The 17,676-nt window shown below is 49.5% G+C and overlaps 1 protein-coding gene across 1 annotated transcript in view; it reads left to right on the top strand.

Moving 5' to 3' along the window:
* The first annotated feature begins 1,053 nt into the window (after positions 1–1,053).
* The window catches only part of KMT2C (lysine methyltransferase 2C), a 213,577-nt gene continuing 196,954 nt past the window's right edge, over positions 1,054–17,676 (top strand). The window contains exon 1 of the mRNA XM_054593417.1: positions 1,054–1,449. Within this exon, the coding sequence (XP_054449392.1) occupies positions 1,289–1,449 (161 nt within the window). The 5' untranslated portion in view covers positions 1,054–1,288. The remainder of the gene's footprint in view (positions 1,450–17,676) is intronic.

Below are 17,676 nucleotides of genomic sequence, written 5' to 3' on the forward strand. Positions count from 1 at the left end.
CACCCGCCGTCCCCCGGCCTTTTGGTGCCCAGCTGTGGAAGCCCTTCCTGGATCCTTTCTTAAATGACGCCGTAATAACGGCACTATCTGTGGAAAGGGATTCTCGCGAAGTTGCGGCGCGCTCCCCCTCCACAGCCGCGCGTTACAGCCGGAGAAGCCCGGCCGGGGCCGGCGGAGCCGGTCTGGCTCGGGGCGCGCGCCCGAGCGGCCGCCTCCTCCCCCCGCGGCCGCCGCGCACACCCGACCCCGATCCCGGACTTTCCCTCCGCAGCTTGGCGCTCGCCGGAGCCGGAGCCGGAGCCGGAGCCCCGGCGTCAGAGGAGGAGGGAGCGGGGGCGGGGGAGGGGCGGTGAGGTCAGCGGCGGCGGCGCGTCCGCGAGCGGCGCATGCGCGGAGCCAGCGCTGTGAGTGGCAGCGGCGACGCGCGGGGGGCGGCGGGGCCGGCGGGTGGGGGAGGGGGAGGGCGAGGGGGCGGGGGCGTCGCGGCGGCCGTGTGTGGGCGAGCCGGCGGCGAGTTTGAGAGGTCTGTGGTGCTGGGCGCCCGGGGGAAGCCCGGCGCGGCCCTCGCGCGGCGACCACGGTCGCGAGTGTGTGTCGGTGTGTGGTACACGCACCACCTCAAAACTTCCTCCTCCCCTGCCCGGGAGGGCGGGCGCCGAAGGGCCGGCGCTCGCGCAGCCCGGAACCCACAACAACAACTGGAGCAGCTGTCAAAACTTCGCCGCCGCCGCCGCCGCCCGGCCTGACGCGGCCCGCGCGGGGGAGGGGCAGCCGGCGGGCGCGACCCCCACCCGTCGCCCCGCGCCCGCCCCGCACGCGCGCCAACCCCCGCCCGGCCCCCGCTCCTCCCCGCGGCGGGCGGCCTGGGGGAGGGGCGCGGGCGGAGACCCCGGGCCGGCGCCCCTCACCCCTCCGCCTCCCCGCCGCGCCCGCACGCGGCCCCCGCCCGCGCCCCGCCCGCCGCCCGCATCTCCCCGCCCGCCCGCCCGCCGGCCCCTCCCTCGCGCCCGCCCGCCCGCCCCGCCCGCCGCCCCCCGCCCGGCCCCTGCGCGCCGAGGTGCGCGCGCCCGCGCCGATGTGTGTGAGTGCGTGTCCTGCTTGCTCCATGTTGCCGCCTCTCCCGGTACCTGCTGCTGCTGCTCCCGGGGTTGCGGGCGATGCTAGAGGCTGAGCCGGGGAGGAGGAACCCGAGCAGCAGCAGCGGCGGCGGCGGCCGCGGCGGCGGCGGCGGCGGGAGGAGCCCCCCAGGAGGAGGACCGGGATCCATGTGTCTTTCCTGGTGACTAGGATGTCGTCGGAGGAGGACAAGAGCGCGGAGCAGCCGCAGCCGCCGCCACCACCCCCCGAGGAGCCCGGAGCCCCGGCCCCGAGCCCCGCAGCCGCAGACAAAAGACCTCGGGGCCGGCCTCGCAAAGATGGCGCTTCCCCTTTCCAGAGAGCCAGAAAGAAGTAAGTTGAGTGTGAGGGAGCCAGGCCGGGAGCCAGCCGCGGCGCCGGGCCGGAGCTGTCACCGCGCGCCCGGCCCGCCGCCCCCGCGCCCGCCGCCCCCGCGGGGTGGGGGTGGGGCCGCCCGCCGCGCGTCCCCGGCCGGCGCCCGCCCGCCGCCCTGCCCCGCGCCCCTCTCCGCGCCCTGGCCTCCCGCGGGCGCCCCGCACCTCCCGCCCCGCCGGGCTCCGCCGTCTCGCGCCGCCGCCGCCGCCACACTTTACTTTTTAGTTGGGCCCTTGCGCCGTGCTTTCTGGGTGCCTCTCCTCGGGGCGACCTGTCTCGCAGCCGGCTCCCGGCCTCGCTGGGTCTTTTAAAAAACAAACACCGCGGCACACCTGGCGGTGCCCGGGCGAGTTTATTGTCAACTACAAAGCGGCGCGCCCCGGGACGCCGGCCGAGCTGTCAAACGCCGCGGCCAGGTGGTCTCCCGGCCGGCCGGGGGGCGGGGGTGGGGCGGCGGGGACGGGCGCGACGGGGGCCGCTTTCCTTTGTCACCCTTTAACTTTTCCGGCTCCCAGCCCGGCGCTTTCCTCCTTCCACGATCTATTAGGAAGTCGTTGGACTTCTCGCTCCCCTCCCCCACCCAGAGCCACACTGCCCGGCACCCAAACGCACGGCTCCGGTGCGGGCGCGCGGCTGGAGGCTGAGCGCGCAGGAAGTTTGGGAAACGCAGGCCGGCTGTGCTGAGCACGTTCGCTCCCGGGACGCGGACGAAGCGCCGCTGAACTTCCCTGGAAGTTACTGGGTCGGGGACAGCCCTCGTCGGCCCCGGAGCACGCACGGGGCCTGGGCGCGGCGGCTGACTCCGGCGCCGGCGCTGGCTTGTCACCGAGCGGCTGGCTCCGCGGCAGCTTTGCCTGGAAATTCAGACGCCCGTGTCGGTGCCAGTGAGGCGCGCGGCCCCCGTGGCTCCGGGGGGTGCCACGGAAGGTCTGTGCCTGTCTTGTGGAGTTGGAGCATGGCGTGTGTCGCTTACTCATCGCATTGTACGGTCGTCTGCCCAGCGGCTGCCGGGAGTGGAAGGCTGCACGGGACGGGGGGAAGCCGCACACTTCTGGATACTCTGTTACTGTTGTTGTTGTTGTTCGGGCGAATTCGTTTAGAAACGTTGTCGCGTTTGCTGATACCCAGTTAAAAGAGTGGTGTTGGTTGAGGCGGAGCACAGCCGGGTTGCCCGAGCCCCAGGAAGCCCTCGCCTGGAGTGCTTTTTCCTCTCTGCTATCCTTGATTATGAAAACGATTCAGGGCCTTCAGCTTGCCTCCATGTTTTATTGCCCGCTCTCACCGAGCTGTGACAAACCGTCGGGGAAGCTGGTACAGGATGCCTGTGTTGCTGCATTAGCTTCTTTGTCATACAAAGTTAGGGTTTGGGATGCCACTTGCATTATAATGTAATGCCTCCTGTGAATTGCCATTATTCGTCCTGTATTAAGTGAAATGGGGAGAAGGGAGGTGGAGTTTTAAGTAACTTTCAACTCCTTTGCCACTTTTTGTAGCCTTTAAAACAAGCATCAAGCTATGTTAGGGTTTTCATTCCATTGCTTCCCATTTTCTCTATTTGGAAAGCACTTTTTTGGTTTCTTTCTGAACACTAATTTAGGGATTCTTATGTTTTAGATCTGATTTTAAGTTCTTGCTCTAGAAAGAGCCCACTTACCTGCCCCCAAGCCCTCACCCACGCGTTTGGCGAGTGTGTGCACGCGCCTCCCGGGACTGAAATGGGCTCGTTTGTATCGGCACAGCCTCTGTGGCACCAGGAAGAAGATTGATTTGGGGTGTTATCACTTTCTTATTTCCATTTCTGCAGAGCACACCAATCTAACACTATAAAAACGGCAGCACTTTGGAAAGTGTCTAGAACAATTCCAGGTCTTACAAGGTTTTTTTTCTCTTTTAGATTTGAGAACTAGTACAGCATTCCTTGTAGGAAATAAAAGTCTAGTGCTAACTTTGACGGTTCCAAACTTTTTAGTGAATTCTTTAAAACTAGGTGTGCTTTTTGAAGGGGGTGGAATCTCCACATGTTTCAGGAACATTTAAATGGAAACCAATGAGTGAAATGGAAGCAAAAGGCAGCGTTTTCGTGGCCAGTTCTACACAGCATTAGGGTGCAAGCAGAACAGGCCCTGTATGCAGTTGGTGGAGGCCCTGGAAGTGGGACTGATAGGTGGCAAATGTGAATTGGGTTTGTAAACACTGAAAGTATTTGCAAGTTAATTATGTAGGAAATGAAAATTAATATTCTCTGAAATGCGGCAGAGATACAGGTTTTTAAATTGTCCATCTTATTTAGATGGTCCCGGAGTGGGTGGTTTTGTTACAGAACATGGATACACCTTGACGCTTTTTCAAAAATGGGATTGTGTATTTGTCTTTAGATTGATAAAAGGTACTCATGTATTGCTAATTACACTGTCTTTGGGTTTGACTTTTTGATAATTAGGTAAAGAAATGTAATATTTTCTTATTTTATAACTGTAGATAACTTTTTGAGAGATCTTTTCTCGGGTTTATAGAATAGTAGATAATTTTTATGTTTTATCAAATTAAAAAAGTACAGGCTATATAGTTACTGGTTTTACATGAACTATTATTACTTTAAAATTATATTTAGTACCCAAAAGAATTTTGATCTGAAGCTATTAATCTTAGAGGCAAAATTTGAAAGGAATATAAAGAAGAATTTTTTATTATTTAGCTCCTCACCTGAGGATTTTTTTTTAAAAAGATGTTATTTATTTACTTTTAGCGAGAGGGGAAGGGAGGGAGAAAGAGAGGGAGAGAAGCAGCCATGTGTGGCTGCCTCTCACACGCCCTCAACTGGGGACCTGGCCCGCAACCCAGGCCGGTGCCCTGACTGGGAATCAAACCAGCAACCTTTCAATTCACAGGCTGGCGCTCAGTCCACTGAGCCACACCAGCCAGGGCAAGGATATTTTTTTAAATATTGATTTGAGAGAGAGAGAGAGATAGAGAGAGAGAGAGGGGAGGAGGTTTCGAGAGAGACAGAAACAGACAGACATTGATGAGCAAGAGAAACACCGATTGGTTGCCTCTCAGGATTGAACCTGAAACGTAGGTATGGGCCCTGACCAGGGGTCAAACCTGACCTTTTGGTGCACAGGATGACACTCCAACCAGTTGAGCCACCTGGCCAGGGCAATTCTTTCTTTCTCTCTCTCTCTCTCTCTCTTTTTTTTTTGTTTGGTAATACAAAAGTCAGGTGGAACAGTGAAATTTACAAAAGTTCTTCTCAACAGTAAGGACTATCGAATTATTTGGTTATTTGGAGTACATCACAGTCTTTATCTGTACAGTCTTTATCAGATGTACAGGTTGTCCTGTTGCTAAAGAAGCTCCTGACACGGAAGGCGGCACATGTAGGGGACTTGATTACTTTTCTGTTAATGTTAGGGAAACTTCCTGAAGCTTTGGGTGTTTTTTTTCTTCCTTAGAGTATATAAGGGGAGCCAAGAAAACATCCTAATGTATTTTTTACCAAGTCAACAAAGTTGGTATTAGGGATGGGGAGGGTCTTGGGGTGGTGCAGAAGCAGCAGGGGGGGGGGGCTGAGGTTTCTGAGGTGCTGTCCTTGGCCCTTTCTGAAAAAACTTCTGCTACCCTGTACCACTTGCTGTTTAGAGGTCAGTTACTGTTGTGAGAAGGCTGCCCTGAGCGTTATAGGTGTAGAAGAATTAGCGACCAGTGATGTCATACAAGGAGCCGGCCAAATAGGGCTGTGCGGCAGCTCGGGTAAAGCCCCTCCCCCAACAGAACTTATCATTTCCATTGCTATGAACTTGAAATAAGTGATTAAAAAGGCCTGTTGCATTGTAATATATGCAGTTTCATAAAACAACGTTTTATAGTTGAAAGGTATCATTAAAGTTATTTATGCTCTTGGAGAGAATGCAAATTTGTAATTTTTATGATAGTAATTCTTTTATTTTAAAAGAAATTAGATAAATGGAAGTTTTCGGTAATTACTGATCTCTGGCAATTAACGGTCACCGAACTGTTTTAATTTATTCAAAAAGCTGGCCCAGGAATGGCGGCCTGCCTTCTCTGTCCAGGGCCACTCTCTAGCTCTCTAGCCTGACCACACGGCCGTCCCGCTGTGCCTGTTTGCCTTGTTTGTGGAGTCTCTCTTCTTTGAGACCATGATATTTTCAGTCGAATATATAACTTTTAATCAGTATATTGGTGGTTGCTAACATTATGTCAAGTTAAGAAACATGGATTCCCCCGTATGTTTAAGTCTCCCAAGTTAATTTTCCCAGTCTGAAAATAGCAATTTAACACATTTTCCCATTATCTCAGTTAATCCTGCCGTGCCAGATGGGCAGTCGGTTGCGGAGAGGCAGAGCATGCCGGCCCGCTGCCTTTGCCCTGCCGTTTGCGGGCCTGCGCGCAGTGCCTGGCCGCAGTCGGGTTCCCCTGGGCAGGCGGTGTGTCCAGCTTTGTGCCCGAAAGGCACCGTCGGCTGTGCCTGGCGGGGCTTCCATGGAACCTCGTCCTTCCAGACCGAAATGGTCAGCTTTCCCCTGCAGGAACCTTGGATGCGCGGTCTGTGCGCTGGCTTGGCAGGGTCACGTGAGGTCCCTCAATAGGCTTTGACAGAGTTTGCAGTCTTGGAGAGAGATGTTTGGACCGAGCGTAAACTGCGCAGAGCTGATAGAGAAGAAACTTGCTGGTCACTGTGTGTGTGTTTTTCTCTTTTTTCCTTTGTTTTGGCCCCTTTCTTCATTTCAGCAAACGCATTAATCCCTTTCTTCTCTCTTTAAAATTTTTCTTTATCGTGTTTGTGCTAAAGTGGCTATTTCCAGAATTTCTTGGCAGTGTAAATTGCAGAAGTTATCGAGTGAAATAGGGATGTCTTTCTTTCTTTTTTTTTCCTGTGGTGGCCTGCACATAAATGTATGCTTGTGGTTAGTGTAGGCCAATCCTGAGTTTGTCATTGGAGGTGTCAGTCTCTCTGTTTGCAGCATTTGAAGGACTTGAGAACACAAGTTAGGGAGAAACAGGAATGACACAGCTCTTTTTGTACTTTCTCAAGAAAGCACCTCCTGTAAAAGATAGCAAAACTGATTCCACTTCTGCTGTTAATTTTGTGACAGCAGGAACTGGGTATGATGCAGAAACGCTGAGGTTGTTTGAGAAGTTTTCTCCTGTGGCTTTTTAGATTTTTCGTCTGGCATATCACTCAGCATGGAAGCTGGGATGGGCAGTCAGCACGCAAGGGGCTCGCTGTGACCAAGAGGGGCCTGCGAAGACCTGGGGGAAGCGGTACTTGAACTGGACCTTGAAGGATCAGTAGGATTTAGCCAAGCAGAGTGAGAAGACAGTGAGAGGGTTGGGGAGTGGGGGGAGGTAGCAATGTGAATAAAAGTATTGAGGACGGGCGGGGCGGGGGAGGGGAGTGTTAGAGGCGATTTCTTGGAGTGTGACTAGAACAAGAGGCTTAATATGGGGGTTGGGGCCAAGTTGCGATGGTCCTTGAATGCCACGTGAATGAGTGTGGGCTTTATAGTCCTGGGGTCATAAACTGTTTACAAGGACCAGGTAGGTAATTTAAATGAGTTGCATGCAGCTTGTAAGATTGTGAATGACAGCTGACACTTAGGTCCTGGGAGGCCAGGGACCTTGCTTAGGTGCAGCTGACAGACAGACCTGCTCATGGTTGCCAAGTGAGACCATGAGGTGTTATATCTAGACACTCGGGTTTTTCAACAAGAGCTGGAAGCTTAGATTTTTCTATGATGTCTTTTGATCTTTAAGTGTTCTCAATTAATTAAGGTCCACAACACTATTTGGGACTATGCCTTGTGGGCTAAATTTAATCTGTGGACGATGAGTGGGCTGCAGATCTTCAACCAGTGCTTTATGCCCAGGTTATTTTATTTTGTAAATAAAAGTTTCAAAAACGGGAGGAATGCTGTGAAACTACTTTGTGTACTCTGTGTAGCATCTCACATGGTTGAATGTAGGCGCTCTAATGCTTGGTGATTTGACCATAGCCTCTTCAGGAGAACCGCCCCAACGCTGCGAGCAGAGGCCTCCCTGGGGGCAGAGAGGGGCACTGCGGCTGAGGCCGGGCTGCGGTGCGAGGTGGGTGGGCAGGCCGAGGGCAGGCCGTTGGTGCCTGGTTGTAGAGAAGGAGGGATTTTGGGCAGTGCCCGGAGGAATTTGGAAGTTCCTGACCTAGATGCCTAGAGGATAGAAATGCCTTGGAGTATTGGGACACACTCTTGGAGTTTAGGAACTAGATTGGGGTAGGTGATTAAAGATATGACTTACCAGAAATCACTGATAATATGGAGAGTGTGTGGAAAATAGTAGAAGGATTAAATCACCCTTAGGAGATGGGGAGAAGAGGCCCAGAAAGTGTAAAAATGAGACAGGGGTTCAGAATATATTCCTGTATAAATGGGCAGGTACGCACATGTGTACAGAGATGCCCATGGCAGCAGAGAAAAGTAGAAACCAATGGAGAAGAGTTGGAGACAACAAAGTACCCATCGGTGGACGACCACCCGGCTTTGTTAGGACAGAGGGGTAAACCCATGGGCACCCAAGTGGGAGGATGTGTATGATACATTTGTTGACTTGAGGAAAAAATTTCCAAGAGTTGCAAAGCAATAGGTTTAGTACTGTTTTTTGTAAAAAGCACACAGACCCAAACTATGTATGTACTTCATGCATAGAAAATGATTTGGAAGGGTAATTAATAGACATGGATACTTATTAGGAGCATATATTTTCATATGTACAACTATGCAATTTACTTTTGTATTTCTTATATTATCATCCTCACCCGAGGGCATGTCCATCGATTTTTAGAGATGGGGAAGGGAATGGAGCGAGAGAGGCAGGGAAACATAGATGTGAGAGAGGAACACTGACCTGCCGCTCCATACCCACAACCCAGGCATGTGCCTTGACCAGGAATCTAACCAGTGAGCTTTTGGTTTGCAGGCTGGCGGTCAGTCCACCAAGTCACACTAGCCAGGGCTGTGTATAACTTTTGACTCCCCCAAAATTTAACTACTAATAGTGTGCTGTTGACTCGAAGCCTTACCGATAATACATATTTTGTATATTACATATATTATACACTGTATTCTCACAATAAAGTAAGCTAGAGAAAATATTACCAAGAAAATCAAGCCCTGGCTGGCGTGGCTGAGTGGATTGAGTGCTGGCCTAAGAACCAAAGTGTCGCCGGTTTGGTTCCTAGTAATGACACATACCAGGGTTGCAGGCCAGGTCCCCAATAGGGGGCACGTGAGTGGAAACCACACGTTAATGTTCCTGGCTGGTGTGGGCCAGTGGATTGGGCACCAGACTGTGAACCAAAGGGTCACTGGTTTGATTCCCAGTGCAGGGCACATGCCTGGGTTGCAGGCCAGGTTCCCAGTGCAGGGAGAGCGGGGGTGTGCATGAGAGACAACCGCACATTGATGTTTCTTTCCTTCTCTTTCTCCCTCCCTTCCCCTCTCTCTAAAAAGAAATAAATAAAATCTTGAAAAAAATCATAAGGAAGAGAAAATACATTTACAGTATTTATTGAAAAAAAATCCACTATTAGTGGACCTGTGCAGTTCAAACCCATGTTGTTCAAGGGTCAACTGTAATTTAAAACCATAGTCTTGTTTTACAAATGAGAGAACCAAGTTCTGGGGGCATCACAGATTCTAGGGCCAAGATTGTGTGACTTCAAATCCCAGTTCTACTTATTAACTGTTTGACCTTGGGAGATTGCTTAACTTTTTTGCACCTTACTTGCCTAATCTACAAATTGGGCATACCAGCATATCTGGATGGTTGTGAATTTGTATGTGTATAATTCAGAACTGTGTCTGGCACAAACTAAGTGCTGTTAAGAGGTGCTGTTCCCCTGTTCGGGTGGCTCTGTTGGTTGGAGTGTCATCCTGTACACCAAAGGCTACGGGTTTGATCCCTGGTCAGGGACGTATGTATGTTTCAGGTTCGATCCCTGGTTGGGGTGCGTATGGGATCCATATTTCTCTTTCTCTTCCCCCACTTTTCTCTCTCCTTTCATCTCTCTAGAATCAATAAAAATATCCTCAGGTGAGGATTAAAAAATAAAAGAGGTGCTGTTAGAAGAATTTGCTTTTATTGTTTTTGCCACGATCATCATTTATCAATCAAATGTTTGCCTCATGTCATAGAACTCGTTAGTGACCGACATGTGATGAAATACCTAACTCTCTAAACATGCCCTGGCATTAAATAACGTAGTTACTGGGGCTGGGAGAGAGACAATAAAGATTTTCTTTCTTAAATACTGTCCTTAATAAAGAGAAGAAGGAGATAGAACAGCAAGGTCAGCAGAAATCTCTATAGAATGTTTCTTCCTATGAGTAACGCATGAAAAACAACCAAAGCAAGTCTAGAAGCTATAGATGTAGTAACGCTATCACAAAATCATTTCAAACATTTTCATTACCTACACTAGTTAATGCAACCATAGTGATATTTGATTAGGTCTCTCTAATGAGACTTATTATTTAGGTGGATTTAGATGATTTTTTATGTCTTTTATGCTTGGGTCACTTTTACTCTTTACACCTCAATGTAATCTATTTACATCAGAAACGCATTGTACTGCACCGTGCGTGATGTGCTCCTGTGCATAATGCGCTCCCCTGTTTAATGTGCACCCAAATTTTCGGCCCAAACTTTCAGGAAAACTGTCTTTTGTTTTAACTTTAAAATTCAGTTATTTATTTATATTTAGTGACCTGTTTTTTGTATTATAAAGGAATTTTAGCATTTACTTTTGAACATATTATGGTGCAAGAAATTTTATGTAACAAATAATTACAAAACACGAGAACAGATACAAGGTATTTCAGGTGCTACCCATGTATCATGTGCACCCTTATTTTCCCTTAAAAATTTGGGCAGAAAGTGAGCTCCATACATGGCAGAATATGGCAGTTGATGGTCATGGTGAAGTCTGTGTGTTTTGTTCTTAATTCCATCTTTTGGTGGAGCCTAGCAAAAAAAGCAAAAAAAAAAAAAAAGTTTCCCAATTTCCTGGCGATCGGGATCCTAATGACATGTACCGTGTGTTTGGAGTAGGTACCCAGTTGTGTGTAAAGTAACACTGTACTTACAGAGTTACAGAATTTTAAAACCAGATGAGGATTCTGAAGACACTTAGCCTCCCCTGTCATTTTACAGATAGCCGAGCCCTAGGGAGGTCATAGCGTGCTAGGAGTTGCGCACTAAGGTGCGAACCTGTCTGTGAATGAAGGGAGGGGAGGTAGACGGCTGCACCGGCGACTCGCGGTGAGCTGTACCAACTGGGTTCATGCTGTCGTGCAGCCATCTCCCCGTGTCTTGGCTGTCGCTGTGACGCACGGCAACCAGCAGAATGCAGCAGGGACCCTGTGCGGGTCTGGCTGGGGCCTGCGTTTTACGAAGGCCTGGAACTTCCATTTCTGCGTGCCTGGAGCCCTGAGTCCTCACCCAGGGAGCAGGGCCTGCCCTGCTGGAGACACGCTGTGGGGGGGGGGGGCGTGCTGAGGCCGCCTGCAGACAGGGGCCAGCGGCGCCAGCCTCCCAGCGGGGCCCCACCTGAGCCGGCCCGTGCCTGGGAGACCCGCTGAGGAACCGGCCAGCGGAGCCCAGCCCCGATTGCAAAATTACGAATAAATAAACTCATCTTGGTTTTGTCTGTTAGTTTTTGTGGTGGCTTGTTACATAGCGATAGAGAATGGAAGCAGGTGTTTTTTGTGAATTACGGAACTTTAAGAACAAAAACATATTTGTTTGAGTGTGAATGATAAAAATCATTGTTTTCCAACTTTTTAAAAGTATGTTGTATTGATTATGCTGTTGTCCCATTTTTTTCTCCCCTTTTTCCCCCTGTACCCTGCACCCACCCTCCCCCCACATCCCTCCCCCCTCCTTCGTTCATGTCCATGGGTTGTACATATAAATTCTTTGGCTTCTTCCATTTCCTATACTATTCTTAATCTCCCCCTGTCTATTTTGTACCTACCATTTATGCTTCTTATTCCCTGTACCTTTTCAACCCCATTCTCCCCCTTCCCCTTTCCTGCTGATAACCCTCCATGTGATCTCCATTTCTGTGATTCTGTTCCTGTAGTAGTTGTTTCCTTAGTTTGTTTTTGTTTTTGTTTCTTAGGTTCAGTTTTGATAATTGTGAGTTGTCACTTTACTGTTCATAGTTTTGATCTTTTTCTTAGATAAGTCTCTTTAACATTTCATGTAAAGACAGCTTGGTGATGATGAACTCCTTTAACTTTTCCGTATCTGGGAAGCACTTTATCTGCCCTTCCATTCTACATGATAGCTTTGCTGGGTAGAGTGATCTTGGATATAGGTCCTTGCCTTTCATGACTTTGAAAACTTCTTACCAGCCCCTTCTTGCCTGCAAGGTTTCTTTTGAGAAATCAGCTGACATCTTATGGGAACTCCTTTGTAGGGAACTGTCTCCTTTTCTCTTGCTGCTTTTAAGATTCTCTCCTTATCTTTAATCTTGGGTAATGTAATTATAATGTGCTTTGGTGTGTTCCTCCTTGGGTCCAATTTCTGTGGGACTCTGAGCTTCCTGGACTTCCTGGAAGTCTATTTCCTTTGCTAGGTTGGGGAAGTTCTCCTTCATTATTTTTTTCAAATACGTTTTCAATTCCTTACTCCTCTTCTCCTTCTGGCATCCCTTTGACTCAAATGTTGGAATGTTTAACATTTAAACCCAGAGGTTCCTAAGCCTCTCCTCATTTTTTTTGAATTCTTGTTTTTTCATTCTGTTCCAGTTGAATGTTTATTTCTTCATTCTGTTCCAAATCGTTGATTTGGGTCCCAGTTTCCTTCCCTTCACTGTTGGTTCTCTGTATATTTTGCTTTAATTTGCTTTGTATAGCCTTCACTTTTTCCTCTATTTTGTGACCACATGCAACTAATTCAGTGAGCATCCAGATCACCAGTGTTTTGAACTGTGCATCTGATAGGTTGGCTATCTCCTCATCACTTAGTTCTTTTCCTGGAGTTTTGATCTGTTCTTCCATTCAGGCCATATTTCTTTCTCTTGGCATCACCTGTTACGATGTCAGGGAAGGAGCCTTAGGTAGTTGCCCGGGCAGGGCAACTGCATGTGGGGGAGGGGCCTGAGAGGGAGCAGTGCTGCTTGCTCAGCTCTCTGCCGGCGCTCGGTCACTTCCCCCACTCCCCACAAGCAAAGTGGGCCCCTCTGGTGCTGATTCAGGGGTGGGTGGGTTTGTGTGCGTTCTGGGACCCTGTGTGTCTCTCCAGTGGACTCGCCTGTGAGGCTGGGAGTCCCTCCCACGGCCGCAGCCCCCACAGGTGTTTACGGCCAGAGGCCGTGAGGCGTGCTTTCCCTGCGCTGGAGCCCCGGGTTGCGCGGTCCGTCTCGCTCCCCAGCTGTTCCTCCGTTTTATCTGCACGCAAATGGGGGACCGCCCGGTCCACCCGCCGCTGCCTGGTTGGCGTCCTTTCCGCCCCTCCTACCCATCTGGGTGACTGTTTCTTTAAGTCCTTGGTTGTCGGACTTCCAGACAGTTCAATTTTCTGGCAGTTCTGGTTGTTTTTGTTTTTGTTGTTTTGTTTTGATTTGTTGTTGCCCTTCTTTTGGCTGTGCAAGGAAGCAAAGCGTATCTACCTATGCTTCCCTCTTGACTGGAAGTCATGTTTTCCAGCTTCTGTGCCTGGGATGTTCAAACACCCTGCTCCCCCGCCCCCGACCACCGTGCCCCTCCTCTCAGTAAGGTAGTTTGAAATAGAGATGGATTTTTATTGGGGAATTTAAATGACATTTTAAAATGTAGTGTAGATTAGACTATGATGAATAAAGGTGTAATGGAAAGACAGAAGAACCATGCATTGTAACCTTCAAAAAAGCATGCTTTTACTTTTGTGACTGACACAGTGAGGTCATACACTATACTTATAGTGTCACAGACTCTGTGTCAATACCTGGGTTCTGTTTCTGGGCCTGGGTGAGATTAGTTTTTATGTGATAGGAAAACCCCAAAATATTGGTGCCCTGAATAGGCGTGTTTCCGTCTCTCGCGTCGGAGTCTGGGGGGCGGGCGCTCCGCTCGCAGGGGCCTGGGTGCTGTGAGGTCGCCAGGGGCTGGGTGCGCTTTACCTCGCTGCCCAGGCGGTCTTGGTGCCTGGGGTGCGGCCTCTGCTGCGTGACCCCGTGCTGTCCCCTAGAGCCAGGTCAGCAGGTCCGCAGCCCCTGCGGACAGAGGCGGGGGCAGGGGCACGCCCCGCTCATCCCTTTAAAGCACCCGTGTGGGAAGCGCCACCTGCTTCAGCTTGTGTGTGATTGGCTGGGACACGGTCCTAGGACTGCATGTAGCTGCGGAGCAGGTCGGGGCCACAGGACCACCCTAGCTGCCTAGAATAGATGGGGAGTGTTGCCGCTGAGGGTGGGAGTGGACATTGAGGAAGTGGCCCGCCGGCCTCGCCGTTTTAAGCAGCCGCTTGTCTGCAGGCCTGGCGATATGGGACCCTTGGCGACAGCAGGTAGATTCCACGTGAGCGCCAGCCCCCGTGCTGTGGTAGGGACCGCCGGCCGTGCTCGTGGAACCCAAGGTCCCTAGGTTGTCTTACCCAGGGTACGAAGTAGTAGAGGTGAATTTCTGGGTAAATATAGGAGCGATAGCATGCTGTCATTTATATACTACTCCATGTACACCTTTGCCTTTTTCTATGTACAGGTAATTCAGTTTTTAAAATCTTTTAACTCAAAATGTTTATTTTGCTAACATCTAGACTCTCTTCTTTTCCTTTTAAAAATATCCTGAAACTCATCCCATATTTGAAAAGTTTGTTCTTAATCCCAGCTTTGTGCAGAACATTCTCAAAACTGGAGGTGATGACGACGTCAGGAGATGCCGAGCCCATTCTTGTGAGTGTCAGGCATCTAGGACGTGCTGGGGCGCCAGCCAGCCTCCGCTCTTGGTGGCTTCAGTCGGCAAGGGCGTCATGCTTCTTGCTCGTGCCCCACGCCTCTCGTGGGCTGGCTTGTGAGCTTCACACATCTGCACCTGGGTGGGGATGGGGGGAGTCTCTCTGTCCTTCCACAGTGGCCCAGGGAGGAAGCGGAGCCTGTGGCCGGCCATGCTCTGGCTGTTAGACCTTCCAGGTGCGGCACATGCCCCTCCTGTTTGCAGTGCATTGGCCTGAGACAGCCTGTGGTGGTGCCTAACTTGAAGGGGGCAGGGGAGTGAAACCTATCATGTTTCTGGAGGGAGAACTGGAAATATTGGTATTTGGTGATGAGCACTAATAAACATCACATAGGGTAACATTTACTTTAGTCCAAATATTTGTGTTTGACTTTGGAATACATTTCGTTACCTGTGATTGAGTGTGACCATCTGGTGGTCTGTTGTACCACCACATATTAATTACAGGGCGTGTTTAATAGTACTATTAAACATTAAAAAAAAACCCACGTTTTCCAGAGATAGAATTAATATAGGAGGTATGGGACTTGGGTCCTTGATTCTTCCTCTACTGTAGTCATGCTTTCTTCCTTTCTCCCACTCACATGAAAGGAGGGAAAGAATCAAATATCAAAATGGTTATGAAATGTTAGTGAGGTTATAGGTGACCTGAGAACTGTGTTTTTTGAAAGTAAGTTCTTAAAGCGTATGTTTTATTTTTCAGTCAGGGCTGCTTTGCCTGTTTTCTGCTGGTCACCCAAGAAGACATTACTGACCATCTATGCATGATATACTGGAGAAATCAAAATTAGACAGAATTCTTATCCTCATCTTTTACTAATGTGCAAACTATAATGCAGAACAACAGATCCTGCAATGGAAGATACTGGCAAAGTACTGAGGAAACTTAGAGAAGGAGGATCTTAAGGCAGGGGGATTGGGGAAAGCCGTCTGAGCTGAGTGTTGAAGAATGGAGTGACCTCGGCTGAGAGGATGGGGAGAGCGAGGCACGCGCACAGGGCCGTCCAGAGTTCACTTCCTGGGCTGCGTGACAGTCCCATGCGGTACAGTCATTAGGCCCCGCTTCGCAGGCGTAGTGACCAGGTCTCAGGAGGGCACTTAGTCGGTAAGTGACTGAGTGAGGGTTGGAGTCCAGGTGTGCTTGACCCTGGCCTTTGCTCTCTAAGGAACTCTGTCCCGTGTCCTGCTGTGGGATGACCGAGGGCTGAGACCTAACGTGCCACGTGGCGATCGCAGTTGGTGACACGGTGGCAAGTGATTGAAATTTGCTAAGACACTGGGGCTCCAATCTTCTCGCCGAAAAAGGAAGACAAATATGTGATATGATGGGCGCATTAGTTAACTAGAAGGGAGGACAGTGTCGCCGTGTGGACATACATCAAATCATCGTGATGCACACCTTATTTTTTTTATAATTTTATTTATTTTTTAAATTGAATTTGTTTCACTTGCATGTGGACTCTAATGAACAAAATAAAGTAACAAAGTGGAGACTGGCTCATGGGTCCAGAGGACAGGCCGACAGCCGTCAGAGGGGAGGGGCTGGGTGCGAAGGGCGGGGCGGGCGGCGGTTAAGTAGAGAGATGGAAAGAAAGACGCGGGACACACGCGGAGAGCAGTGTGGTGACGGCCCGAGGAAGGAGGAGGGCAGGAGAGGGGAAAGGGGGACAAATGGTGACGGAAGGAGACCGGGCTCGGGGTGGGGAACGCAACACAGTATATAGAGGACGGGTCACAGAACTGTGCCCCTGACACCTATATAATTTTATTAACCAGTGTCAACCCCATGAATTCAGTGATGTGCACTTTAAATCTCTTATCATTTTATTTGTCAGTTATACATCAGTAAAGCTGAAAAAATGCACATGCACACACAAGAGAAATGGCAGTCCAGTATATGAGAAAAGGAGGGAGGGGAAGTAAATTGGGAGTTTTGAATTTTTACTGTAGGCAATAGGGAGCTATTGAAAATTTTAAATAGGAGGCCAGCATTGTATCTTGGTTAGAAAAATAACCTTGGCAACAAGTGGGAAGTTGGTATTTAGGAAGTATGTACCCCATTTGTCATGTTACAGGGACCAGAATGAGAACTCAGATTGATTTACCATATTCTTTTTCATCAAGAAATACTTCTCGCTCTGGCTGGTGCGGCCCAGTGGGTTGAGTGCTGGCCTGAGAACCAAAGGATCGCTGGTTCGATTCCCAGTCAGGACACCTGCCTGGGTTGCAGGCCAGGTCCCCAGTAGGAGGCATGTGAGAGGCAGCAACACACGGATGTTTCTCTCCCTCTCTTTGTCCCTCCCTTCCCATTTCTCTAAAAATAAATAAAATCTTCAAAAAAAAAGAAAGAAAGAAAGAAACAATACTTGCATAGCTTTCATTTTCAAGTTATTCAGTCCCAGAACCAGAAAGAACCTCAGAGTCATCTATTCCAATGTCTTTCACGAATGGATTAGGAAGTGAAGCACCAGCAGGCAAGCTCGACATCCGAGATTCCACTTTAAGATCAGGAGATGAAGACTTTTGTTTGTTTGTTTGTTTCTTTGCCAATAGCTGGTACTTTTCCTAGCTTCCATTAACTAATAGCCCAGTGTTAGGCCTATTGGAAAAATGTCTTTGTGGTCCATTCATGTTGTTGCATGTGTCAGTAGTGTGTTTCTTTAGGTTGGTGAGTTCTATTGTATTGTATGGATGTAACATGATAAACCACATTTTGTTTCTCATTTCACCAGTTGATGGACATTGGGATTGTTTCTGGTGTTTTGTCTGCTATGAATAATGCTACTATTTGCTTACAGGTCCTTGGACAAGTGTTTTTATTTCTCTGGGTAGATACTTAGGGATAGAAATTGTTGGTCATGTGGTTAGTGCATGTTTAACTTTTTGAGGACTTCCAAACTTTTCAAAGTGCCTGTATCATTAGCATTGTATGAAGGTTCATGTCCTTGCTGAAGCTTGGAATTGTAAAGTCTTACTAAATTTTTTTTAATTTATTGATTTTTGAGAGAGAGGAAAGTGTCGGGTGGGGGGTGGCGATCTATAGTTCCACTTATTGATGCAGTCATTGGTTGATTCTTGTGTGTGCCCTACCCAGGATTGATTCCACAACCTTGGCAAATCAGGGATGACGCTCTAACAAACTGAGCCACTTGGGCAGGGCCTGGAATTGTAAAGTCTGTTTGATTTTATTTATTTT

The sequence above is a fragment of the Pteronotus mesoamericanus genome, unplaced genomic scaffold (assembly GCF_021234165.1).
Source record: "Pteronotus mesoamericanus isolate MK-2021 breed Mesoamerican mustached bat unplaced genomic scaffold, CSHL_Meso_final scaffold_409, whole genome shotgun sequence".
NCBI lineage: Eukaryota > Metazoa > Chordata > Mammalia > Chiroptera > Mormoopidae > Pteronotus > Pteronotus mesoamericanus.